The sequence below is a fragment of the Sphaerodactylus townsendi genome, linkage group LG12 (genome assembly GCF_021028975.2).
Source record: "Sphaerodactylus townsendi isolate TG3544 linkage group LG12, MPM_Stown_v2.3, whole genome shotgun sequence".
Classification (NCBI taxonomy): domain Eukaryota; kingdom Metazoa; phylum Chordata; class Lepidosauria; order Squamata; family Sphaerodactylidae; genus Sphaerodactylus; species Sphaerodactylus townsendi.
Genome location: NC_059436.1, coordinates 5,501,128 through 5,528,867, shown reverse-complemented (window position 1 = coordinate 5,528,867; position 27,740 = coordinate 5,501,128). Strand labels below are relative to the sequence as shown.

The window sequence follows — 27,740 nt, the reverse complement described above, 5'->3', positions numbered from 1 at the left end:
ACTAGCATCATAACAAATGGAGGGAGAAACAGAAGAATCAAAGATAGCACACCAGAACAATGTGCAACTAGGTCTCCTTTCTTTCAGAAGACAGATAGAAAGAATGCTGCTGAAGAGAGAAAAGGCATTTGGAGACAAGGCTACCAATGCTGGGCACATCTGATCCTTAATTCCCCTCCCAATTACTGGCGGTCTATTCCTGATAACATCAACCAATTCCTTTTTCTGGTCGTTTTCTGGAATGCATTCAAATGCACCATGATATCCCCCATTCTCAGAAAACCTTCTCACTTTACCGCTCAGGCCCCTCTGTCTACCAGTCCCATTCCTTTTTCCTGAAAGGGGAGAGACTTAAGCCTTAAAAAAGATTGGGTTCAGTGTTACAGCATGTGGTTTACATGCAGAAGGGTCCAAGTTCATCTCCTTGGCATACCCAAGTGAAAGGATTTCAGGCAGACATAGTTGGGAGAGACCTTTGTCCGTCTGAGATCGCAGAGGGTCTTCATTGGCCACAATATGAAAGCAGCTTCATATATTTATTTACTCTCCCTTCTTTGCTTCCAAACTCCTGGAATGTGCTGTTTACTCCCACCATCTGGCCCTTCTCTCTTTCAGCTCCTCTTTTGACCTCCAAAACTCTGGCTTCTGCCCTCCTCTTAAACTGCAGTCCCTAGAATTAATTACCAACAAACACTTCCCGGCTATATCTATCTGTGTCCCCTGCCCTCCTTAATGGCTTCTCCAGTTTCATTACCCCTGATCTTGCTGAAGGCCTCCTGACTCTCAAACAATTCTCCCCTCCATCTTAGTATCCCATAGGCCTGAAACTCCTTCCCAGAACGTCAGGGCTGCCATTCTTTCTTCCTCAAAATCTCTTCTCACCTCTGCACCCCGGCAAAGTATGACGCCCTTAGCTTTACCCTCCTACCTGCACCCCCAACCATAAAAAAGCTCCATGTTACCTCTAAAGTACATTTTAAATGCATTAAAAGGAGCCAGCATAGTGCAGTGTTTACACTAGGATCTGGGGGACCCAGATTCGAATCCCTGCTCTGCCACAGAAACTTGCTGCTGATCTTAAGCCAGTCACATACACAGTCTAATGTATCTCCATAGGGTTGAAGGAGCATAAAGTGGAGGAGACAAAGAACAATATAAGCTGCTTTGGGCCCATAAGGGGGTATAAATAAAGAGATAAATAAATATAATTCTTTATGTTTGTTCCTTGCAGTCGCTAATCGGTCATGCCTTGTCATCACCTGCAGCTAGAAGGTGGTGGGGTGAGACTGGAGGGCGAACATCAGGGATGCATCCCCTGCAATCTCTACCATCTCAGGTTTAAGCCAGGTCCCAACAGACACTACAACGCTTTGTTAGGTTATTTATGATGTTTTTATTATGACTTTTATTGTTCTTACTCCTGTGTAAGCCGCCTAGAGAATTTAGGATGAAGCTGAATATAAATATCAATAAATTTCCTTCCAGTTGTATGCCCCCTTCTGGCTCAGCATGCCTCCTGCCATATATCCCCTCTCCTGACTTGCTTCCCCCTTCCTACCCTCAGACACCTCCACACTACGGGGGAAGCAGGAAGGCAGTCAGAGAGGAAGTAAAACGATGCCAGCTCCCCTCTCCTCACCTTCTTCTGTTGGCTGCCACCGCCATGTTTTCATACCCCATTCTGGGTTGCAGTAGCAACCCAACTCTGGCTATTTTTGCAACATCTGTAGACACACAATAACCATTATACTCTTTGAGAGAAGTACCCCGCATTACTTTTCTGCAAATCTGGGGGCTTCTTATGGGTTCGCAGAATTCGAGCTTATAGTTGTGGTTGGCTTCACTGTACAGATTTTCCTATCGACAAGGAGATCAGGCCTTGGGCTATTAAATATATAGGTGGTTAAACAAACAGATCAAAAACCCAACTGGTATGTGTTGTCACCTGACATCTGGCTGTTCAATATGCTCAGACCTTTGCCTAGGACCTTGGGCGAAACTTTGTGGTCGAGTATTTGTAAACTCTGCATGAGTTTCCCTTTACAGGCCGCAGATTTTTTTTCTTTTGCCTCTCTCCTATCTATGCCCTCCTTTCTGCTCATTTTCCACAGGATGCAAGCTGTTTGCCTGACCCCGAGACAAGCACACTGCTGCTATAAAAATCTGACCAGCGTGTCCCCTCCTGAATGTTTTGGAACAAGGCTTGGTGCTAGGAGACGAGAGAAACAAAGCAACGACCCCTGAAGTGGCAGGGATAAGGAGCAGGTGAAGGGTTAATTGGCCTGGCACACACTGGAGAGGACCGACCTCAGCAGGAGAATGCAGGGAAGTCAGGTACGAAGCTGGCTGGATGAATACGTAAGCCAATAGCAGATAGCCAGAATCGGAGAAGCAGCCAATCGGAGAATAAGGTGTTTCAAACAGGAAAAAAACATATATAGACTCCCTTTCTTAAAAACAAGAAGCACCAAAATAGGAAGCCAGCGGGGTGGACAGAGCTGGAATGGCTCACGGGTCATTGCCATTCTCAAAGGCTCAAGTGACATCTGTGTTTTCCTTAACGAAAAGTCCGCTGGGTGATAGCCATGAGAATCAAATCGGAAGGAATGTGCAGCAACTCCCGAGGGGCAAAAGGAAGTTCCTTGACCCAGCTGCCTTCGCTGGGGTGCTTCGCTGATAGCTCCCCATGTAGCAAACCCCACACAAAGCTCAGAAACACAGGGAGAGAGTCTCCAATTGCCCAAGAGGGTTGGAAGAAACCATACGATTGATCTATTAGAGATCCCATATTTGCTGAGCCACAATATAGCCAAAGGAAAAAATATGTGCAGGGATAGTCACAAATCCCTGAGAGAACACACTCATGCAAGAGAACACGCACCCCTGATGTCCTGAGAGGCATGAGGCCCAGAGATTAGTTTCACGACTGAAGAACAGACATGATGAGCAAGGAAAGTCAGTAAAATCCAGAATTAATATCTTGCTGGACTTAAATCTGGCTCCTTGTGTATTTCCAATGATTGACATGTGGCTCATGGATAAATAAATGACCGCTGTACAGGAGATTTTTGCTCATTACGCACCAATGTGTTCCCCTCTTAAAGCAGCCTTTTGTTTTGGATCAACTTATTAATTATGCAAAAGCTTCAATATATAATTTGGGTTAGATTTTCCCTTATGCAACTGCTCTGGACTGCACTTTTTTAAGGGGAAGCCCTGTGGTTTCTAGGTGTAGGGAAAGCCCAATTTTTTTTTCCACTTCACAGGGGAGGCAAATTAACTTATGTGCAATGCCACCTTCGGGTTTTTTCCTCCCCCCCCCTCCCCCAGTAACAGGGTCCTCCTGCACTTGTGTCATCCCACCTTCCTCCCGTCTTTCCAGCCGGCCCCCTCCTCATCTTCTCCATCCTCCATTTTTTATTTTCTTCTCTAGTTGAGTGGCTTCCAGTGGATTTTATTTTATTTTATTTACTAATAATGTAGAAAATGTGCCAAATATCTGTGAACTCCAATTGTAACACCTCCATTTTTCTGGGGATCTGGGATCCATGCTTGCTTCTGCCAACCCTGGAGATCTTGTTGTCCACCATACCTGTAACAACTGGGGGGGGGGGGGGGGGATCGCCCAATCCCAACTCAAAACCTTCTGTTCAACTGGGGACCATCATTGGATCACTGTATAAATTCCACATGAAGACTTTTTGTGGTAAAAAGGCAGAAATGTCATCATGGGGTGCTCCAGGATTTACAAAGAACTCGATGCTAAAATCATGGGGTTTTAGAAAATGCTAGATTGTCTATGATATCACATTCAGTCTTTACCAAAAGTGACATCAGTGCATTGTCACAATGCCAATGTGTGCCCCAATCTTCCCTCCACCCAATCCTTTTTGTCAATGCATTAGATGCCAATGGGCAAAATAATGGGTTGCCAGGAGACTTGGCAACCCTGATTATAGGATGCCTGTTGGAGCTACCAAAGAAGCTATCTTAGGTATCTTGATAACCTTGTAATCCAAGACAAGGCACTGAAGTTGGTCAGAATGTCAGACTAGAATATGGGAGATCCAGATTCAAGTCCCCCCTGTGCCATGAAATTCACTGGGTGACTTTGGACAGTCATACACTCCCACCCAGCACCCACACCATTCTTTCTGTCTCCCAATCTACATTACAAAGTTGTTGTGAGGATAAAATGGTGGAGGGAAGAACCATGCATGTCACATTGAATTTTTTAAAAGAAGGATGGAATACAAATGTCTCAGAAAGATTGATCTTTGAGAAGAGAGTCCTTAAAACTTGAGAAGGGGAAGGCAGAGATTCTTCCCAATCCCTCAAAGCTTTTAGTGAATTATCAGACAGAAATGTATCCTCACAGTGTTGATCTCAGGGTGTGTCCCCACGCGACACTGGAATCCCATGGGTCGGAACACCCAATAGGGTGGTCAGCTCTGCGGTGGAAAATTCCAGAAGATTTGAGGGTGGAGTCTAGAAATGGTGAGGGGAGGGGAGGGGCCTCAGCAAGGTATAAAGTCATAGAGTCCATCCTTCGAAGCAGCCATATTCTACAAGGGAACTGATCTCTATAGTCGGGAGATCTGTTGTAATTCCAAGGGATCTCCAGGCCCCACCTGGGCATTGGCAAATCTACTATCCAATGTTTTGTTTCCAAAAAGCAGCCATAGATTGGACATGAAGCTGGAGAACAGGAAGCTCAGCCGCCTCACTGAAACAACACCATTTCCCTAACTCAAAATGCTCCACCCCACAGCTGCTCTAGAGGCCCCAGGAACATGTCTGGAGACACTATCGCAGGCCTGTAATACCCCTTGTTATTTGTCCCTCAGCTAGATTTTTTTTTGAGCCTTGCTGTACAACGCTGAGTCTGAAGGACATCTTTAGCCCGTTCAAACCCGAGGATCTTTTTCCAAGCATGTGTTTCCCATTTAACAGCCATCTGACGAGATTGGCATTCCTGTCATTTGTGTCCAACGGGTTTATGCAAATAAGCAAAAGGCTTAAACTCTTTTGTACGCTGGCTTAGATTTGCTGGCTGGCCTGGGGGATGCCTCCCGCACACAGGCTTGAAGTGGGTTCAAGGAGCGCCTTTCAATCAACAGAGAGAGAAAGAGATTTGATTGCATAAACAGTTGGGTAATGGGAAACACAGATTGGTTTAAGAGGCTTGCATTTCCCTCTTTAAAATGGCATCAAAAACTGCCTTCTGGTGCTGAACGAGCGCAGAGCAAGAGCAAACGGATTTCAGATCAGAACTCAGTATTAGATTGCAAAAAAAAAAAAAAAGTCCTCCCAGCTCAAATGAGTTGACTTGACCCCTGGAGCAACAAATTTGCTTGGCTGCGTGTAAAATGCTTCCAGAACCAGCAAACTTTTGAAAGGGGGAAAAGGGGGGGAGAGAGAGACTCATGAAAACACTAGGATATTATTTCAGATGAAGGGCTGACTTTTAAAATTACACGTCAGCTGGATGGAATTTTTGCACCGTTGAGTTTAAAACAGGCAGCAAAACACACTCTTCTCTCCCAGTGGAAAAGTTGCTCTTCAGGAATTCATTTCTCTCCTGTACTAAAGAGTCCCTTTCCCCTTGTAAGCCTTCAACGAGTTGGTGGCAGGGGACAAACCGGGAAAGAATAAAGAAGACAAAGGCTCTGTAAAAAAGAGAAACCCTCTCAGAGGTCCTTGGTTTGTGGATGGCTCTTTTTCAGTCAAAGCCATGATCTGAATGAATGAAGAGCTACAATCCTTCCTACCCAGCTACCCCCAACTCCAGGCAGAAACCCACATGAGGGGTATGGGGCTGTTGCTGGAATGTTGCCTTCACATGTGGGAAGCTCAGACTATAATCCCTGCTCAGAAACTCACTGGGCGGTCCTCAGAGATCTCCTATCTCAGCCTACCCTGCCACAAAAAAGTAGAGAAGTTGTTATGAGCTTTTCAGAGGAAGGAGGCAATCTCAGAGTTAACATAATACTAAGAAAATTGAAAAACTGAAGCTGGAAGTTAATTCATAGGGTGTCCACAACCAATGTCTCAAAGCCTTCAGCTCCCCTCAGAAAAATATCTGGCATTTTAAGATACAAACACATAGCACTTTAAAGATACATACACATAGGCATCAGGTTCACCTTCAACTGGATGCCCACAGCATTTGCCCCCCCCCCCACGCAAATTTTAGCAAAGTTGGCTGGTTTCTTTCAGGAGACTCACACCAGCAGCCCTGTTGGAAATAAGGGCCCCTACCCAGAGCAAGTTCCCCACCAGAGTGCCTCCCATTGAAACATGTACCACAGAGCCACTTCCCTAGGTAGCTGATTCGACATTTATTGTAAAAACATTTTTCCTAATTACCACCCAGAACCTTTCCGCCTGTAATTTATAGCCATTATTGCGAGTTCTATCCTATCCTATCAACAGGAACAGCTCCTTACCCTCCTCTAAGTGACAGCTGTTCAAATACTTAAAAGTTGTGCCCCTTCAATCTCCCGTTCTCCAGCCTAAACATTCCCAAGTCACACCCAAGATGGTGACACACAAACACCCCTGCTTTCACTGCCACTGTAAAGATAGTGCTGCAAGTCAAGCATGCCCAGTCGGGCTTCCTGAATGCTCTGGATGCAACATTTGCCTTACCACAGCATCGAGAAAGTGGATGCACCGGAGGAGTTCCACCCGAGTCTCACAGAACTGGCGGAAAAGAAGTCTGCCGATAGGCTGTTTGTCACACAGGCTACTGTAGTCTCGTTCTGCAAAGGAGGAGATGGAAGAATTGTTATTCTCCTACCTGGATGGACAGCATCCTCTCTTTGAGACCCTCAAGAGTTGACCCCAAGGATGACAAACACATCAGTGGAACCATCGAGGAAGATGGTGGACACAGTTCAGTGGTATAATCCATGTTCTGCATGCTGAAGATTGACTGATATACAAAATCTAGCAATTTAATCTTATCTTAAACTTGAACTTAAAACTTCTGCTAAACATTTCTTAAACTTCAACTTTTTTTGCCCATGTTTCTCAGCAAACAAAGAAGAACACAGTAGATAAGTGGATAAGGTGAATTGTTTATTCAAGATGCCATTTATCTACAGTATGACTTAGTTTAGTTTCATGATTTTAATTATGTTTTTAGAGCTGGTATTTATTTGTGTGTTGTCCAGTTTGCTGGAGAAGAGTGGGATACAATTTTTTTTTAAAAATGCCAAAATTGCTTAATTGTGAATAAGTATCAAACTATACACAAACTATACATGTTCAGAGAATATGTTCAATATATCAAAGTAATACATGATCTGTAAATTACAAGTGAAATAAATAAATACATATGTATTTGCATAATCATTTTACAAGTATATTACCATGTGTATAATTTTCATAGCAGCAAAGAACACACTTCAACTTGCAGCTGGTTTGACCAATGCAGGGTTTCCAAGAGACTAGAGGATTTTATCTTATGGGAGTAGTTACTGCAGTCAGCTGTGAGGATATTACTGTAGTATCAGAGACAGGAAATTCAACAGTCTGACTTTGTGCTCAAGTGATAAACAAAGCCATTGAAACAGGACGACTACTGGACTCTAGTTGTGTATGTGAAACTAAATGTGGATGGGAAAATAGCAGTGATATTGAAGTATCTCTGGAAACAGATGTGAAAACAGTGCATGGGGTAATATACCTATAAAACTTGATTGTGCAAAGATGTATGACATGTAACTTCCACACAACATCACCGGAACTCTTATTTTGATATGCTGAACAAATCTGGAAAATCAGCAATTTGTGTACAGCGCGGTGCTCATTAGCATTTGGCAACTCTGTCCATGTTTCTTGCCCTCATGACTACGAAAACAGGCATAGAAGCAGGAAGGCAACATCTGGCGAAACATCCCCAACTGCGGGGTGAGGCTTGGTGGAATTTCCAGCCATCTAGAGGACAATTGCCTTCTTTCAGCCTCTTCAGTAGCTGCTCACTCTCTCCCCTGACTAGCAGGAGAATACTTTTTTTTCTTCTTTGCAAAATAAGCACACATAATGCCAATTCCATTACTCTGCATGTGTGCAAGAGCCAGCTCTCTTTTTGTGCAGAATTTGGATTACCTTAGATATTTCTTTAAAAAAAAATGCACCAGGTCCATTCATAAGCCTTTATTGGCATAAACATAACATCAGGTTTATATCCCACATTTCTTCCCTAGTAGAACTCAAGGATGCATTCAGAGGATTAATTTGTATGTTCATACCCAGTTCTTCTGCCAGTTTGGATCCCAAAGCAGATTGTAGTTAACAGCTATCACGTTTAATTAAAAGACAGTGAGATGGATACCTCCCCCAGCAATAAATGAAAGTGATGCAAAATGTTGCAGTCATGCAGTGTCTGTCTGGATCTGGCTTAAGCCAGAGACAGACCACTGACAGAGATTGCAGAGGATGCGCCCAGATGTTAGCCCTCCAATCTCACCCCACCACCTTCTAGCTGCTGGTAGCTTAAGCAAGTGAAACCAATAATCTTCAACCTCGAAATTGGCTAGACAGGCTAGACAGAACAGATAATCATTAATGGGGCTTTGCTAGGAAACTGAGGCCTGAGAGAAAACTGAGAAGCTGGGGAAGTTAACTGTAGAGATGGCAAGGGACACATCCCGGGTGTTAGTTCTCCACATTCCAACAGTTGAAGCCTAGGCCCCTTCTGCACATGTTTTCAAACAACTTTCACAACTGTTTGCAAGTGGATTTTGCCATTCCGCACAGCTTCAAAGAGCACTAAAATCAGTTTGAACGTGCATTATTCTGCTTGTGCAGAATGAGCCCTAGAGATTAAAGATTTATGAAATCTCTAATCTGGACATTCATTAGATTCAGAGGTTGCTGCTTCACGTGCCTAGTGCAGCTAGAAACTAGCATCGCAGGGAGGTGGCTTTCTGTGTTGATTTTATATTTGTAGGGAGTTTTTAAAATAGGGGAGCATTCCAAAATGTGATCCTCCCACTACCGCCTGAAAGGGGGCAAATTGTTCTGCTGCCCTGCTACCTCCTCATTTTCCTGAATGTGTGATCCGGGCCTCAGGTTGCTTACAAGCCCAAACACAACCACCTCACAACATGCCCCATTGGTGACACTATGATCTCGAAGTAATGAACAAGCCTTCAAAAATCTGCAGTCTCTGGGATGGAAGGCAGGGGGAAGACCTACAAAATGTTTACCTTTTCGAAAAGCATTATAGCCCACCTTCTGCACCATAAAGATGTCCATAGGTCATGTGTAAAAGCCAGCCTGACTGACTCTTCTCAGAACAGCTCCCTCCTGAATGTCAAAGGGGCCCGGTCCCACACTGTGCTTAGTGGAACACTCTGGATTCCCAAGCTGTGACCTTGCTCCTCCAGCCATGCTGGGCCCACTTGCTCTACTGTCTATTCCTGTTTTTGCCAGTCCCTCCACGCTCCCCCCTTTACTGAGCAGGAAGCTGTGCTCCTTTTGTCCCTTGGTAAACACAGTTCTCAGAGATAGGAGCCATGAGCTTTCTTGCAACTCAGCATGAGCCCGAGAACACTCTGCAGCACAGCCAGAGGGCCAAGAGTCACAGATAGTTTTCAGGAGCCTAGGAGAAGAGCAGGCTTATTCAAAGTCCGCAGGGAGGAATTGCAACACCAGTCAATTTGTCCTCTGTTGGTGTGCAGCCTCAACTGCTAGGCATATGCATTATGGCGGACGAAGGCTGTCTTCTGGTATCGTCGCGAAGGAGCAGACAATTACATAATGTATTAAGCACCATGGAATATCAGCATAATAACCCAACACAATCTAAAATCTCCCACACCTACCCCACCCACAAAAATGAAAGGGGTGTACGGACATCTTTGGGACCCCCTCCCGGATGTGATGATAGCACTCCCAGTGCATTCAGGAAATCATGTTTACGAATGCCAAAGGTCTTAGCCTAAATTTGCTGCTGGTGAACTCCTCCGCTGACTGGCTGAACAGCACTTGGAGTGGTGGGGGATGCCAAAGCAGGAGATCCCTCACTGGTGGTTGGCCAACCCTACACTGCCTCAAAGGTCAAAGGTCAGACAAGCGCAGCCTTGTGTGTCCACTAACTGTAAGCCATTTGAATCAATACACAGGGTGGGGCGGGGCTCACAGCCTTGTGGGACCCTTGGGCCGTTCTTCATCAATATTCACACTTCTGGCATCCCTTTAATCAAAACGTGTCTCTTGAAAGCAGCCAGAATACACAAGCCTTTATAATCTGAGGACCATTTGAGGCACAACATCACAAGCCTCAAGCTTCACCACTCACATCATGTTCTCACACAAGGAAAAGTAACACCAGGAAAAGTAACCCGAGAAGTTGCTGAATTTCATGGGTTCGCAAACCTGATTCTGAGCTGTTCCACTTCAAGCTCAAGTGGGGGTGGGGGGAAGAGGTATCACATGATTAAATGTTTCTGTATATAAAAAGCAACCCTACTCAGAATGTGAGAAAGATGCTGATTCCTCCTCCTCTTTGCCTTGGCACTTCCTCGTAACTGAAGCAAAAGGCATCTTGAGAGTTTATGTTACTTAATTTGGGATCCTTCCAACATCCCTGTGAGGTAGGCGTGAATTATAATTCTGGCAGAGGGGATCTTGCCTGAAGCCACAGGGTGACATCACATCCAAGGTAATATTCAAAACAAGGACTGCCCGACTCATAGCCCCATCTCTGAGTCACAGTGCTAGATGAGCACATTTTCAGACTTCCAGCTTGACTCATAATCCAGCCCGTTAAAAAACAGTTTAACAACCCAGATGCTGGCCTCCAAGAAAATCCAGCAGCATCTCACTGCCCTCAGAAGTGGAGTCACCACAGAGTGAGCACGAGACCTCATTCCAACTGTTCTTGTGTATTAAACTAGATCTGATGGCCCATGTGCTGAAGCAGCAGAATTTGGGATACAGAAACGGAAGACCTCAGTTCAAAATCCCTGCTCACACCATGTTTAGTCCAACTGAACATGCAAATTCATTGTGAGGATGAAATTGTTTGCCTCCATGTACACCTCCCAAAGCTCCTTAGGGGAAAAGTGGGTTGCACAAGGAAAGAAAATGGATCAAGCCAGACTGCCTCACAGTGCCGTGATTTGAAAGCACGTGGATGGGGCAAAGACAGCATGATGTAGCGATTATAGCAGCAGACCACAGTCTGTGCAACCAAGTTCCAATCCCCATTTTGCCATGGAAGACAACTGCTAGGGAGTAAGGCATGGTTCACATTTCACAATAAACAACTAAGCCCCAGCAAAAGAAACTGACTTCTGCCCAACTCTGTCCAAGTCCCTTCGGCATCAGGTTGATATGATTCTACCACCCAGGGTTAAGAGCCCTAAAATGTATCTGCTTTCTCAGCTTCCCACTACAATTGCACCGGCCTGGAGCAGAAACCACCAGCAACGTGATCCTTTGCTCACAGAAACCTGCTGAAATGAAAAGATGGTGTCACTGACACCCTACTGGTAGGACTTTCGACGCAAAAGTTCTCTAGGAGCACCTAGGAGAGCAGCAGTGGTGTAGTGGTTAAGAGCAGGTGCACTCTAATCTGGAGAACTGAGTTTGATTCCCCGCTCTGCCACTTGAGCTGTGGAGGCTTATCTGGGGAACTAGATTAGCCTGTTCACTCCAACACATGGCACCTGGGTGACCTTGGGCTAGTCATAGTTCTTCTGAGCTCTCTCAGCCCCACCCAACTCACAGGGTGTTTGTTGTGGGAAGGGGGAAGGGAAAGGAGATTGTAAGTCCTTTTGAGTTTCCTTACAGGAGAGAAAGGTATAGGAAGGGCCACTGTGCTCAGTTCCTTTCTCGTAGATATGCAGCACCGTGTCCAAGTTCTCTGGTGAGCAGGTTTGGCTGGTTCTTGCAACACCACGTGCCAGCAGGTCCACTACTGTGAGCAGTGCTTGATTTTGCCAGCAGGTTGCATGGGTCAGCCATACTTGGTTTCATAACTCACCCAGGGTTTTCCGAAGATCATCGCACTGGCTGATGTGTGGGAACTTCAGGATCTCTCTCCATTTCTTGCTCCTCCCTTTCCGCTTTCCTCCACCCCCTGCAAAACACAAAGAAGGGGAGGATTAGATTTGGAAAGAATAATTTCCTTCTAGAGTTTTATTTCTGCTGCAGGTTTGTTCTTTCCTCCAAGGAGGATTCGCTGCTAATCTTTAATCTAGGCTCAAACCAGAATAACAGGTGCTTAGGTTGAGAGATGGGTCCACATAATTGGACATGCTTATTTTACAAGAAAGTGATAGTTATCTTTAAAGCTGCACAGAAGCTCAAGTCTGACAAAGCACATATTAAAACAGACCTAAACAGCAATTAAAGAAAAATTAGCAATGAAATCCAGATTATATTCAGGCATTGCAAAAATGGAATGTGAATGAGCCCAGTGTGTTGGAGGACTAGCAAGCACATCACTTTTCCCTTCAGGCATGGAGAATCCTCGGTATAAACTTACACTGGTTACCTGTGACATGCGGGCTAACCAGAGTTGGTCCCTTGCTCCTCCTCCCGCCCATGGGATTCTAACCCAGGCCATTTATGTACTTGTGGTCTCCTTTGCACTGAGTGTACATTCCCTTTGGGTTTGATTTTCAGTTAGGCACATGTTTTCCCTTCTTCAGAACACACTGCGCTCTCAAATCAGAGAATCACAACGTTTTCCAAAACCTGTTAAAGTGCAACTTTTTCTCTCCCTTCATAGAAAAAGAAAAGGACACCACACACACATTGTGTTAATATTTCTTTGGATTTTCTTGCTCCTCCCCACCTTTTCCTGCCCACACAACAACAGTTTCTCCCATTCTCTGGGCCACCATTTCAAAACAATCAGAAGGGGCTTCTTTTTTATTTTAATGCTGAAGGTCTATCACTCCAGCAATAGACTCAGTGAAATGTACATGGTCCAGCAAAGTAAGGTTAGAACAAAGACAGCAAGCACCAACACAGACACACAAAAGGTCACGGGCAACCTCCCCAAAATGAAGGCTGCACAGAAAGAAAAAGAAAGCGGTGGGCAGGCAAAATGGCAGATCGGCACAGCTCGGGACACTTTGCAGAGGGAGAATTCCTGTATAAACAAAAAATCAAGGGAAAAACCCACTGCAAAGCAAACAATACTGTAGCATCCTAAGTATCCTTCCTTGTCTTTCATGCCGCTTGAAAAAACTAACTGGATGTTCAGGGCTATGGATCCATGCATACCACCATTGCAAAATACCCATGTAATTGTCTCTAGGCTTTGAACTGAGTGACTACAGGAAGCATGCCCTCCCAGAGGTTGCGGTTGATACCTTACATGGAGACTGCAATCTCTATCAAGACTGTCATTTCCAGCATCAAATTGCAGGCACTCAAAGACTCTATCACAGTTTTATGCTTCCCTTTCTCCAAAAAGCTCAGAGTAGAGGTCCCTGCTCCCTACTTCTGGGCCTACTTGGAAACCTGGAATTACAACCGATTCCCAGACCACAGAAATAAATTCTCCTGAAAAACATGGCTGCTTAGGAGGTTAGACTCTATGGTAGTACACCCTGCTGAGTTTCCTCCTCTGCCCAAACCCTGCTGCACACAGGATTCACCCTCAAATCTCCAAGAAATTCCCAGCTTTGAGTTGGCAATCTTAGGCTCAGTGACATGTACCTTCCCGCCAGAACCTGTCCTGCTCACCATGACACAAAATGAAAACCTCATCTTAGGGTTTCCGTTCTTCCGATCAGCAGTCAGGTTGTTTCCATTTCTGCCTTTGCCACAAGCGAGGCTAACCCTTTCTCCCTCGCAGATAGCCTTTCTGTGACCTTGGTGGGTTGGCCGGGCTGCCAAGACGAGGGATTTTGCTTTTGGAGCAGAGTCTACAAGTCGGAGACTGAAGGTGGTTCCCACTTCCTCCGAGAACAATGCTTCATCCTCCAGGCTTGGCAGCTAATAGTCATTGGGCTTCCTTATCTTGCTGGCTGCCTTCTTGATCGTCCACACCAGGCTCGGGTGCAGACCAATGTGCGTGCTGGTGCAATTCAGCCATTGGTATAATGTAAATACTGTAGCCTTCTGAACTCTCTGGAGACCATGACCTGTTCCCAGGGCAGTTAGTCACAGCATTTGCGCACACAGCACAGGGTCCTGCCTCTGCCTTTTAAAATAAAGAACTGAAAAGTCTGAACAGGAGTTCTTTATCACCACTAATATCCAATTGTATCCTCATAACAACCCAGAGAGGGTCATGGCACTTGAAACAGCAACCCTGCTGGTCAGCGCCTGGATGAGAGACCACAGAGAAGCATAGAGTGTGTTTCTAGTCCTCGTTGTTACGATGAGTTGACATCTGTTTGGACAAGAGGGCTGGATCCAGAGGTATATTTCCAGTAACAGACTCCTCCCATTGTAAGTTCATCCCTCAAACTGTTTCTGGGGTTCCTCTGTCCCCCAGGATCAGCTTTCTGGGGATCACTTTGGATTACAGAAAGACTGGGGAGGAAGGAAAGTCCCACTCTACCTCTGGAAATCCCTTCCTGTGGATTAAAGCCAGCACCTGCTGAAGTAACCAAAAGAAGACAGCATAGCTTGTGTGTTTGTGTGTGTGCATGTGTCTGTGTGAAAGTGTCATGTGACAAATGGGCAGCTATCCACCAAGCCCTACATTCTGCTTTGGCTTTCCTACAAGATGATACAAAGTGAATCCGTGCAGTTATTTATGAGAGGGTGAAGAAAGAAAAGTCATCTCTCATGACAGATGTTTGGATTCGTCACTCCCATCAAGATAGTTTTACATAATCTGTGTTGGTCAGCAGTCTAACAGCTAGATTCGAGTTCAGCAGCATCTCAGGCCTACAAGTTTTTTTGAGCAGCTTTCAAAAGTCTGATGAAGGGAGACTTGGCTCTCAACAGTTCACACCCCCAAAATCTAAGATGCTACAGGTTCCAAATCCAGCCACCCAAATCAATTTTCTTACGTTAACTGATTACTTAAAAGAAGATTCCGAGTGTGACAAAAGCTCAATTGGAAGGGCACAAACTAAGATCTGTGCGACCGAGAGGCCAAATATGCCCGGCACAGGTGAACGTCACTGAGGTTTTGTGGGTTGTCGTGTGTTTATTTGGTGCTCACTGGAAAAAAGAGATTTGGGACGGCTGGAGTTGTTTCCTCCTTTCGCTCCCTTGCCTTTCCCCCCTCTTCTCATTCACACAGAGGCCTTAAATGCTTCAATTATGAAGTAATCCCTGTGGGTCTGTGACATCAGCACTCCTGCTGACTGCCCGGGGCTGGTCGTCGGCCAGGAACAACCTCTCCCATTGACCAGATGCCATCTCAGGAGCGATGACGTCAAGGTAAGCAAACAGGAAGCAAGGAGGACCCCACACGGCAACCCAGAAGTACGTCCGAGAAGGCTGCATCCCTGCACAAAACTTCGAGAGAGCCCTTTCTGTCTCCAGCACTCTCCAGGGAGTAGGCCGGGCAAGAACTTCCTGCTGGAATCAATTCACTTCCTCCTACATGAATAGGCTCGCGTCAGAGCTGGCACTGGTTGTCAGGAAATACCACACAGGAGTGCATTAAGCTACCCTGTTCTTGCTGCTGCTGCTGCTGCTCTTAATAAGCCTGCCCCTCTGAAAGGGGATGAAGCTTCATTGGTTCAGGAGGAGATTGGGAAATCAGAGGACATGGTTGCTATGGATTTAAATTGTTTTACTGCTTTTGTGGCCCTTGGCCAGGAGGAGCCTGGAATCTGAATCTTCTTTCCCTACCAAGTCCCCCCATATCCGGGCATGAGAGGAAGGTTGCCAAGTTTCATTTAGGAATTCCTGAGGATCTGGGGCAGTGCCTGTGGAGGGGAGGGCTTTCAGCTAACTGGTATACAGATTTATGCTATACAGATTGTGACCCTTATCAGTGTGATGTAGAGACAGTGTGGTGTAATGGGTCAGAGCGGTGGACTCTAATCTGGAGAACCAGGTTTTATTTCTCACTCTTCCACTTGAGCGGCAGGCCTCTTATCTGGTTTGTTTCCCCACTCCTTCACAAGAAGTCTGCTGGCTGACCTTGGGCTAGTCACAGTTCTCACAAAACTCTCTCAGCCCCGACATCCTCACCAGGTGTCTGTTGTGAAGAGAGGAAGGGAAGGGATTTGTTAACTGCGTTGAGACTCCTTACAGGAGAGAAAGGCGAGGTATAAATCAAAACTCTTCTTCTCTAGTACATCACAGATTTTGCTTTCTGAAGCAGTGGCGTAGTGGCTAAGAGCAGTGGCTAAAAGCGGATGCACTCTGATCTGGAGGAACCTGGTTTGATTCCCAGCTCTGCCACTTGAGTTGTGGAGGCTTATCTGGGGAATTCAGATTAGCCTGTACACTCCCACACACGCCAGCTGGGTGACCTTGGGCTAGTCACAGCTTTTTGGAGCTCTCTCAGCCCCACCCACCTCACAGGGTGTTTGTTGTGAGGGGGGAAGGGAAAGGAGATTGTAAGCCCCTTTGAGTCTCCTAAAGGAGAGAAAGGGGGGATATAAATCCAAACTCCTCCTCCTCCTCCTCCTCCTCCTCTTCTTCTTCCTTCTTCCTTCTTCCTTCTTCCTTCTTCCTTCTTCTTCTTCTTCTTCTTCTTCTTCTTCTTCTTCTTCTTCTTCTTCTTCTTCTTCTTCTTCTTCTTCTTCTTCTTCTTCTTCTTCTTCTTCTTCTGTTATTTTCCCTAGGGAAGTGACCTCTGTACTCTAAAGAAGAGTAATAATTCTGGGATAACTCCAGGCTGCATCTGGAAGTTGGCAGCCCTACATGAGAAGCTCATATAATCATGATGACCTAGAAAAACTGCTTCCCTTCTGTCTTTTTTGTAACATGTGGTCTAATGAAGAGTTCTAAGGAACCTGAAAGCTTGCAGACTGTTTTGTGTCACTTTGTTGATCGTAGTAAAGGATACTGCGTGGATTGTAAAAGTGAGTTCTAAAGGCACTCATGCTACCCAAGCAATTATTTCTAGAACTAGTTATGCCAGGCTGGGAAACACCTGGAGATTTGGGGGCAGGGGGCGTAGCTCAGCAGGGAGATGGAGATGCCGGGTGATGAACAGCATGCACAGCAAATGCTCTGCCAGTGAGCCATGGTTCCCCTCTGCAATTCTGGACTCCGATCAAAAGTACCTGTTGTACTTCCTCCTTGCTGGAGACATCCCCCATAAATGCCATTGCCACTTCCCGAAGAGTGTTCACCAATGTTTCAAAGATGACGGGAATCGTTTTAGAACAGGGGGAGGACCCTGATGCTGATGAATCACTTGAAGTTGTCAGTGTGGTTATGCAGACACAAAGGAAATGTACAGGCATGTGACGGGGGAGTACTATATGCACAAATCACCCTCTGCATACCCTCTGTGAGGTTTCAATTAAGAAAACAAAAACCCCTGCCTTGAAGTAAGGTTTAAAGATGTCTTATCTCAGCTCAGCGGAGGTGAATTCTGCCAGTTGAAAGCATTATGCAAACTACTTGTACAAATCAAAGCTACCTGCACATTAATTCTTCTGGCGCAGTGGGCAGGGAACAGAAAAGAGAACAAACTGAACCTCTACTAGGATGCCAGTTCAAACCATTAAGTAAAAGCATGGGCATATTCTGCCTGCCAGATAAAAATCCCTTGCATGAAAAATTGCAAGCAATTTTCCCCTGATCCGTAAGACTACATTTAGCGAGCTCCCCCACTGCTAGATCACAGGAGCCTGAATATGGAAAGACTGTTTTAAGTGCTGGTAGGGAAAACAGGATAGGCATAATGGAGGTTTTTAAATTTGCCATTTGAGGTAATGGAGTCTGGGCAGACTGCAGCTCAGTTTCACCCCTGTCTGCCCGTGCTCAATTGCTCCGTTCTCCCAAGGGACTAGAATACAGCAGCACACTTTCCATTGCTTGGCCTTCTGTTAGGCAACGGAACCTCACTTGTTCATACCCCAATGTATTTCTGCAACTTAACATATCCTAAATGCAGGCACATCCTCATGTTTGCACGCCCAACACTTTATCATCTGCAGTTCTCTCAAGTAGATATGCTGGTATTCTAAAGTCAGAGAGAATATCTACTGAATCCACAGACCATGTACTTGTAAGTTCTGAATTCTCAGGAGCTGATTTGCTCTCTAATAAGTAATGATTTGACCTGTCTAGCTGCGGAGACTACTAGGCACTACTGAGAAGTGAAGACAGATAGATTCCATACAGGGTTGCTAGATTTTTGGTTGCCGTTGCAGAAATACAGGAACACTCAAAGGTCAATGCATAAATCTTTTTACAAAGTAGGTAGCTTTTCCATGAATTGCTCATGCATTATCTCTTGGTGGCTTTTCATGACCACTTGGTTGAGTGAACAGTTTAAGAAAGTTCCAGTAAAAAAAGAGGGGCCTAATTATACCCTCTGGCAGAGCTCTCCAAACTATGGCCCTCCAGACATTCATGATTCCCATCAGCCCCTGCCAGCATAGCTCATTGGCAGAGATTGGGAATTGTAGTCCATGAATATCTGAAGAGCCACAGTATGGAGATCCCTGCCCTATAGCATTGGTCTTCTGTATTTTCAGATTCAGATACTGTTAACTCCAGAGCAGAAGCATAAGACAAGAAGAAGAGCAGCTCTTGTTATGTCCTCACTAGTGGAGGGGGAAGGGTGCATGTGGGGCATGACCATCAGAGGATCCACTGCTTGGGATGGGGGGCAGAGATGGGAGATACATTGATTTCTCCTTTCCCACCCTCACAGCAACACTGTGAGGTATGTTAGGGTGAGAGAGTATGCCAAGGTCACTTAGCAAGCATCGTGGTAGAGGAAGTCTCCCAGATCCTAGTGTGATACTTTAACCACACAAGGACCTGGATCACAACTCTGCTGGAACTTTACAATCCTGACGTATGAGTTGTAAACCACTGCTCTATCAGAATGGCGGCGGGGAGGGCAAATGGCCACCACTGACTTGCATTTCCTACCATGTTTTACCAGTATGGTGTCGCTGAAAAAAGACACACAGTGCGCCATCACACTCAGGATTTCCCTGCCAGCCTCACTTCTCTTCATACACTACTGCTTCTTGAAGATCATGAAGAAGACCCAAACTCAGTAATAACGTATCACACATCTTTTCAACAACACGACGCTGGTGTTTGATGAACCAAGCTGATTTTGAAAAGCTCATGCTGAAGTACATTTTGTTAGTCTTGGAGGTATCACTTGACTCCTGCTTAAGTTTGCTGCTACAGACTAAAACTGTTGTTATCCCTCTGGTGCTACTGGGGGGACGCAGTGGGCAGTGCAGATTCATTGAGACCAAACATTTCCAATAGTTTGGTCCACATTTGTCCAACCCAAACTGCTGTGGAAGCAAAGGGGGCAAACATGAATGGCCGCATAAGCAAAAAAAATCTCATACCCCCTCTCTTTGCAATGACCAATATCTTTTAACAAATAAAACTTGACTCAACTTGAATGTGGGCAGACAGAAATAATTAGCCTGCCAGCAGCTACAGTCTGAAAATACAGCCGTGCAGGCAATACAGGACTTGAGGAGGCAGAGAAATGCCTGTGCTTGCTCCAAGCCCTCCCCACCCCATGAAAATAGGCTGCTGTTCATTGTGGAGGGGCAACAGGAGGCCCCCAAATGAGCTGCAGCTGACCAGGGCTGAAGGGAAGAGGGGGATGAGGCAGGGGTTGAAGTGGCCACAAAGACAGATGCACAAGACAGACACAAAACCAGCCAGAAAGAAACTGGGAGACCATAACTCAATTATGAACAGAGATATAATTCATTTTGGAAAGACAGAACATGCAGCTGGCTAGTGTGTCAGACCACAACCGGAAAGGCCCAGATTCAAATCCCCCCTTGCTACCGTGTTTCTCCAAAAATAAGACAGTGTCTTATATTAATTTTTGCTCCCAAAGATGTGCCATGTCTTATTTTCAGGGGATGCCTTATTTTTCCGCTCCACAGCTGCCCGCTCTGGTGTTCTGTTTGATGGGCATGCTTCCAAACAAAAACTTTGCTACGTCTTACTTTCGGGGGATGTTTTATATTTAGCACTTCAGCAAAACCTCTTCTACGTCTTATTCTCAGGGGATGTCTTATTTTCAGAGAAACAAGGTATGAAGTTCATTGGGTGGCCTGGACTACTCACTCTCGCCCAGGCTAAGTAACCCTATGTGTGAAAATAAAAATGAAGTTGGGGAAGAAACCATCTATGTGGCTCTGGACAAAGCTGGAGATATTGTGGGATTAAGCATTTAGTCAAACATTTCATATGCATTCCCCATCTTTTGGCACACACATTGTTGAGAAACATTTAAATTGTTCTATAGGGGACTGCTTCCATCAAAATCTAGCCTGTAGCTTACTCTAGTCATGTAGTGGAGTAGTGATTAAGAGCAGGTGTACTCTAATCTGGAGGAACCGGGTTTGATTCCCTGCCTTGCCGCTTGAGCTGTGGAGGCTTATCTGGGGAATTCAGATTAGCCTGTGCACTCCCACACACGCCAGCTGGGTGACCTTGGGCTAGTCACAGTTCTTCTGAGCTCTCTTAGCCCCACCTACCTCACAGGGTGTTTGTTGTGAGGGGAGGAAGGGTAAGGAGTTTGTAGGCCCCTTTGAGTCTCCTTACAGGAGAGAGGGGGGTATATAAATCAAAACTCTTCTTCTTCTTCAGAGATTTTGAGAACCCTAAAACCCTAAGCAGGTGTCCTGTCTGTTTGTATCTCCAATGGGCAGAAAAAGCCACAGATAACAACGGAGCATATAAAGCACAAGAGTTAACACTCTCAGCACAGTGCTATTTATGCACAAGACAAACATCAATATAACTGGAAACTGGCCTCATCTGTAATTCAGAGAGTTTGAACAAGACAAGTTTTTGTGGTGATGGTTATTGTGTTGAAAGTTTCTCAGTATGCCTTACTGGCATTGCCTTCCTACAGCTTCAAGATCCTTGTGAAAGTGGATTGAAAGTGCATTATTCTGCATGTGCGGAAGGCGCCAAATAGAAGGCAGAATCACATGGATAACCCGGAAAACAAGGCCACATTAAGGAAGCCAAGGCAGAGCAAATCATCCAGGTTGAAACAGCTTAGATTTCAAATCCCCACTATCCACCACTGGATGACTCGGGCTCATTCCGCACATGCAGAATAATGCACTTTCAAACTGCTTTCAGTGCTCTTTGAAGCTGTGCGGAATGGCACAATCCACTTGCAAACAGTTGTGAAAGTGGTTTGAAAACGCATTATTTTGCATGTGCGGAAGGGGCCTTGGAGAGTATCATTTGCTCCCACAGCTTAACCTCCCCCACAGGGCTGCTGGGAGAATAAAACTGAAGAGGTAAGAGCCGTGAATGCTGCCTGGAGAACCGGGCTTGATTCCCCACTCTTCCAGCAGCTGCCAGGGTGAGACAAGTAAATACAAACCTCTAGCAGCAAACTGGCCCAGTAAATTGACAGTTGACAGTAAAAGACACAGTTCTGAGTTGATACACAACAACGTTTTCGCATCTATGGAATCTGTATGGTTGCAGGGTAATGCAAACTAACAATATCTGGCTGGGGTATCCTGGCCTGCGCCTTTCACCTCCAGCCTCGCCGCATGTGGTTAATGAACAAGCTTTTGATTTCCTTTTTCCTAATCTGCAACAATAAAAGCAGCTTGCCCTTGCCAGCTCCTGGAGAGATTTCTTCCTCCCCCGCCACCCCATCCCCTTCCATGGAAATCCTGAACCCTGCAGGTCCCTTCCTCCCATGAACTTTAATGGAGACCGATAAGGATCTGATTAAGGGCTATTCATACCTCACTTCTGCCGTCAGCAGAAGCCTCGATAAGAATGCAGACGTCTGGAGTTCCAATAAAAACGGCATTCTTCTGTATGCTTCAAATTGATTTTTTAAAATGGGGGAAGGGTGGGCACGGCGGACGCTGCCAGGCACGCTCGCCCTTTCCTCCTCTTATTTGGATTTTGAGTGTGCTCCATTTTTAGAACAACACAGTGGGGAAAGGGGAGTGGGTAGGGGAGTGAAATGGTAAAAGGTAAGCAGCATAATTGAGAGGAAAAGAATTAGAAGAGAAAGAGTTTAGATTTATACCCCACCTTTCTCTCCTGTAAGGAGACTCAAGGTGGCTTACAAGCACCTTTCCCTTCCTCTCCTCACAACAGACACCTTGTGAGGTAGGTGGGGCTGAGAGGGTTCTGAAGAACTGTGACGAGCCAACAGTCACCCAGCAGGAGTGTAGGAGTGCGAAAATACATCTGGTTCACCAGATAAGCCTCTGCCACTCAGGTGGAGGAGTGGGGAATCAAACCCGGTTCTCCAGGTTAGAATCCATCTGCTCTTATCCACTACACTACGCTGGCTCTCTTAGACACTGAGGCCCCTTCCGCACATGCAAAATAATGCGTTTTCAAACCACTTTCACAACTGTTTGCAAGTGGATTTTGCCATTTCGCACAGCTTCGAAGAGCATTGAAAGCAGTTTGAAAGTGTATTATTCTGCATGTGCGGAATGAGCCATAGGCTTTCCCTTCTTTTCTGATCCTTCCCACACTATGCATACTTAGGGACCCTACTGAGAATTAGTGTAAGGTAGAGTTGGACTAAGATCTGTGTGACTAATTTTCAAAGTGGGGCCACCTTAGAGCGTGCAGTTTAGAAGTGCACCACCAATATGACATCCACATTTCCAACCTCACAGGTGTAGGGCTATATACACACAAGCCCACAAACATGAACACCCAAAGGTGAACATTTACAAAATTGTGATGAGTACTTTCATGATGCCTGTCCAAGGGCAAAGTATGACAAGTGGGGCTTTTTCTATAGGTGCCTTTGTGACTTACAGGCCCCTTCCGCACATGCAGAATAATGCACTTTCAATCCACTTTCAGTGCACTTTGCAGCTGGATTTTACTGTGTGAAATAGCAAAATCCACTTGCAAACAATTGTGAAAGTGGATTGAAAGTGCATTATTCTGCATGTGCGGGATACAGTGTCAGAGGGGGTCCTGTCGCAGACAGGGTCAAATCCCCACCCTAGCTAATATGAGTTTTGTGAGGACGAAATGGGTGATCACTATGTATACTACCTGTTCCCTGGGGGAAACACAGGCTGCAAAAAAATGACAGAGATTGCACATGTCTTTAGAGACGTCTGAAGTTGAGTATCCAAGATCTCCCTCTCATTCTGCCTCTCCAAGCAAAGGAAGTGACAAAGTCAGCAAAAACTACACATGCTGGCCAGCTATTCAAGAAAGCCTTTTAGAATATATTTCATTATACATCTGCTTGGTTTTCTGCACTAGACAGCAGAAATGTGACAAACCAGGGGGGGGAGCCAAGACTGATTCCTTTGTTGTGAAAATATTATTACCCGGTCATAATGGAGTTTATAAGAACATCAGACCGCTGACGGCTAGCAGACTGTTTCAGTTTGTCTCAGGCTGAAAGTCGAAGGCTGATGGAACCTGTTGATCTTTCAGGCTTCCCTGAGGGTTTTGTTCTTTTGCAAGATATCTATCAACCCCCCAAGAGCCTGCCTATAGCTGCTTTCACTGATAACCAGATCTCCAGTTGCTGCAAAGCATTTTACACTGATAACCCAACAGTGTTAGCAAATGCTCAAGGCTAGCTACCGCATGCACTTCTCAGGGGAACAAAGATTTGAATTCGGGTCTGCTTTGTCCATACATGATCCACACTACTTGGTATACCGTGTCAAGATTCTGGGCCTCCTATTTAAGACTGAAATTCCACATAAAAGGTCAGAACGTTGCAATGTGACTGTCATGGTTAGAATCCTGGAATAGGATTTGGGACAACCAGTTTTGAAAGCCCCCTCTGCCAAGAACGCTCACTGGGTGACCTTGGACCGGTCACTCAACATAAACTACACATAAATCAGAAGACAAGACAGAAAAAGAGATAAACATGTAAACTGCTTGGGATAAATCTGGCTTCTTCATACCCTATTTTGGAGAGGGAAAAAAATAAGAGGATAAATATCTTAACAAAAAAATTCCTGCATGGCCAACAACTGATTCGAAACTTGGTATATGCACACCAGCAACAAGAAGGATGGAAGAAAAATATTCAGCGGCAGGGGTGACTGCGCTCTTTTTGAACTGTTTTTGCCCCTAAAACATCACTGCCTTACCCATTCCAGTCTCTCCTTTACAAATATAGTCTACACCAACCTAGTTCTCATAAATGTACTAGTGCCAACATATGCCAGTAACAAAGTAGCCCATCTATGTGGCCTTACTAAGGTGTTGGATTTGGGCTTCATCTCAAATCCCAGTTGTCTGTTCTTACTTCTTGTACTGCGCTTAATGACATCTTCCCTTCAAAGAGCTAACCCTAAACTCTGTCAAAGCGGAAATTTTATTTACTGGATTTTTAGCCACCAATTCTCCAAGAAGCTCAAAGTGGCATAAATGATTCTCTTCTCCTCCAGTTTATTTTCACCACAACCCTGTGAGGTAGGCTATGCGGAAGGACAGTGCCTGGCCCAAAATAACCCTGTTAGTTGTGTGGAAAGTTGGGAGTTTGAACCTGGGTTTCCCTAGGCAATGTCCAGCACTCTAACAACTGTATCATGTCGCCCCTCAGCTCTTGGCACTTTTATTTATTTATTTTATTTTTATTTTATGATCAATTTTGTATACCGCCCCTCCCCCGAAGGGCTCTGGGCTGTGAACAACACAGTAATAACACAATAACATTAAAATCCCAATTAAAACAGCGAATTGATTAAAAATACTACGGCATCCGACAAAAACTTCATAAAACATAATAAACCCACCCTGGAAAACAAACCCAGAAAGCTAAGGGCCCCATAAGGGGGGGGAGGAGGTGGGGCGCACATCAGCGGTCAGCCCTTCCAAACGCCCGGTGGAACAATTCAGTCTTACAGGCCCTGCGGAACTCTCCAAGATCCCGCAGGGCCCGGTCAGCTGGTGGTAAAGTGTTCCACCAGGCAGGGGCCAGGGCTGTAAAGGCCCTGGCCCGGGTAGAGGCGAACCGCATCATTGAGGGGCTAGAGACAACCAGCAAGTTGGCCTCTGCCGAACAAAGAGGCCGCAAAGGGACATATGGGGTAAGACGGTCCCGAAGGTACGAAGGTCCCAGGCCGTGTAAGGCCTTAAAGGTAAGCACCCACACCTTATGAATGATTCGGAATTCAACCAGGAGCCAATGCAAGCGACGTAACACAGGTTGTATGCGTTCTCTGAAGGCACCGCCCATGAGCACTTGCGCCGCTGCATGTTGTACCAGCTTCAACTTCTGGATCAGACGTAAGGGAAGGCCCGCGTAGAGCGAGTTACAATAGTCTAACCTAGAGGTGACCGTTTACAATAGTCTAACCTAGAGGTGACTTAAGGACATTTAATATATTCCAAAAGGTAGAGGCAAAATCCATATAATATCTCTTATAAAGGCTAACCAAAGTGACATAACACATCCATCTATGACTCTGTCCCTTTTGTTTTCAATGAAGCGGGACAGGTTAATAGCCCATGTCAATGGCTTGCTAGCTACGTCAGTGCTGACGCTACCCAAATTTGCCTGTCCTGGACCAAGGGCAATTGAGGAAGTCCCCTGGCTTGCCTCCAAGTGACAGAGATGCATTATCAGTGATCAGTGTCACAGCTAATTTGGCAGGTTATACAAAGGGAGGTGGACAGGTGGGGACGTGTGTTCATGTTTAAACAAATAAGGAGGTTGGGAAATTGATGAAGATAAAAAAGGGGGAAATTGTGTGGTAACTGCCACAAAAAAGGTCAGGACCGTTCAGCAAACCAAAATGACAAATAATCCTGGCAAGTTTTGTAACCTCTCAGCTCAACAAATGCTTTCAAAATCAACAATAGGTCTTTGGGATCACTTCTGTGGCTTCCTGTAGCCCAATGGTATTTACCTCATGGATCAAGGAGAGACACTGTTGTGGTTCCCACTAGCCAAAAGAGTCACATGACTCCTTTGTGCCCAGGGTGCCACCTCACTAAACACACAGATACAGTAAGACATTGGTATTCATATTACATGAGTAACTAACTACAGCCCTTTTAACTGCCAGACAACCTTTGAGTCTGTAGAGGTGTCTTTCCCCTCTACTGCAGAACTTGGGTCTTTGGAATGAGGGGATGACACAAGACTGTGCGCAAGTTTTCAAATTGCCTGGAACTTTTTATTAGGCTGGATTTTTTTAAAAAAAAATGCTTCTCCAAATTGACCTCCAGTATTGCAAGAGATGGGGTGGTGAGAACCTCACTCTGTGCTAAATGAGAACTACAACCACCAGGGTCAGTGGTGCTGGTGAAAAGTGCCGTGAAGTTGCAGCTGACTTATGGTGACCTTGTTTTCAAGACACAGGTGGGTCACCCTGAGCTTTTTCGGTGGCCACCCAGTAACAATTAACTTCCTGGTCACAGGATGCTTAGCTTGCAACTTGCCAATATTTTGTGACTTGTCCCAGAATGCCCCCGTCTGACCCCCTATGGCTGCCATTTTGAGGTGGAAGGCATTCCCTGTTCTTAAGATCCTAGCATTTTCTAATAGAAGCCTTCAACAAGATTTGGAACTCCTGGTGCAGAGCTCTCAGCGAACAAAGCAATTCATATTGTAGAAGACATATAAAGCAGGTCAGTATCATATTACAGATGGGGCTGGGAATGAGGAGGCAGGGTTTGCCTAAGGCCCCAGTGAATTTGTGGCTGACTGAGATCTGAATGGTGCCTTTCTGAATCACAGCCACTACGCAAGCTCCCTCACTTCCAAAGCTCCTATTTCACATCTGCTATTGCTTTGCTTCCTCTCCTGGGAGGCAGATTCACCCACTGATAGATCTGAGAAGGTCTAGAAAAGTGCCTTCTTGGCTCCACAGGTCCTCTGCATCCAGCAGCTCGGGGTATTTTGGGGGGAAAGAAGAGAGAAGCAGCCAAATCCTCATTACTCATCCCCACCCACTCAGTTTTAATCCTTGGAAGGCCGGCTCGGCTTGTGCCACATGGGAGACCTGGGGCAATGGAAGCAGGAACGAGAGGAAGTCAATCAGCTCCATCGCCACAGCCCACATTTGCCCTGCTCTGCCCTGGGAGCTGCTCCAACAAGCTCCTTTGATGAGTCAGCCTTTCTACCAATGCAGCCTGCAATCCGTCTGCAGTCTCTCATAAACTCATTCTCTTGTCCCAGAAGAGGAAGAAAGGGAAAGCTCAGTGCTTCCAAGCCATACATTCCAGGGAGGGTTGCCAGCTCCGGGTTGGGAAATACCTGGAGATTTTAGGGGTGGAGCCTGAGGAGGGCAGGGTTTGGAAACTTCCATACAGTCCCCCTTCCAAAGCAGACATTTTTTCCAGGTGAAGTAATCTCTGTTGTTTGGAGATCAGTTGCAATACAAGAAGATCTCCAGGCACCACCTGGAGGACAGCAGTCCTCACTCCACGCCAAGATGCCCAGCGGTGGTGCAGTGGTTAAGAGCAGGTGCACTTTAATCTGGAGAACCAGGTTTGATTCCCCGCTCTGCCGCTTGAGCTGAGGAGGCTCATCTAGTGAACCAGATTAGCTTGTGCACTCCAATACCTGCCAGCTTGGGCTAGTCACAGTTCTTCGGAGCTCTCTCAGTTCCACCACCTTACAGGGTGTTTCTTGATGTGGGGGAGGAAGGAAATTGTAAGCCCCTTTGAGTCTCCTTATA

The 27,740-nt window shown here is 45.7% G+C and overlaps 1 protein-coding gene across 1 annotated transcript in view; it reads right to left on the bottom strand.

Annotated features, from left to right (window-relative positions):
- LOC125442142 (G protein-coupled receptor kinase 5-like) overlaps positions 1–27,740 on the bottom strand; it is an 81,508-nt gene that overhangs the window by 14,831 nt on the left and 38,937 nt on the right. Inside the window, exons 2-3 of the mRNA XM_048513308.1 lie at positions 12,002–12,097; positions 6,652–6,764 (exon numbers count right to left, since the gene is read on the bottom strand). Coding sequence (XP_048369265.1) covers positions 6,652–6,764; positions 12,002–12,097 — 209 coding nt within the window. The remainder of the gene's footprint in view (positions 1–6,651; positions 6,765–12,001; positions 12,098–27,740) is intronic.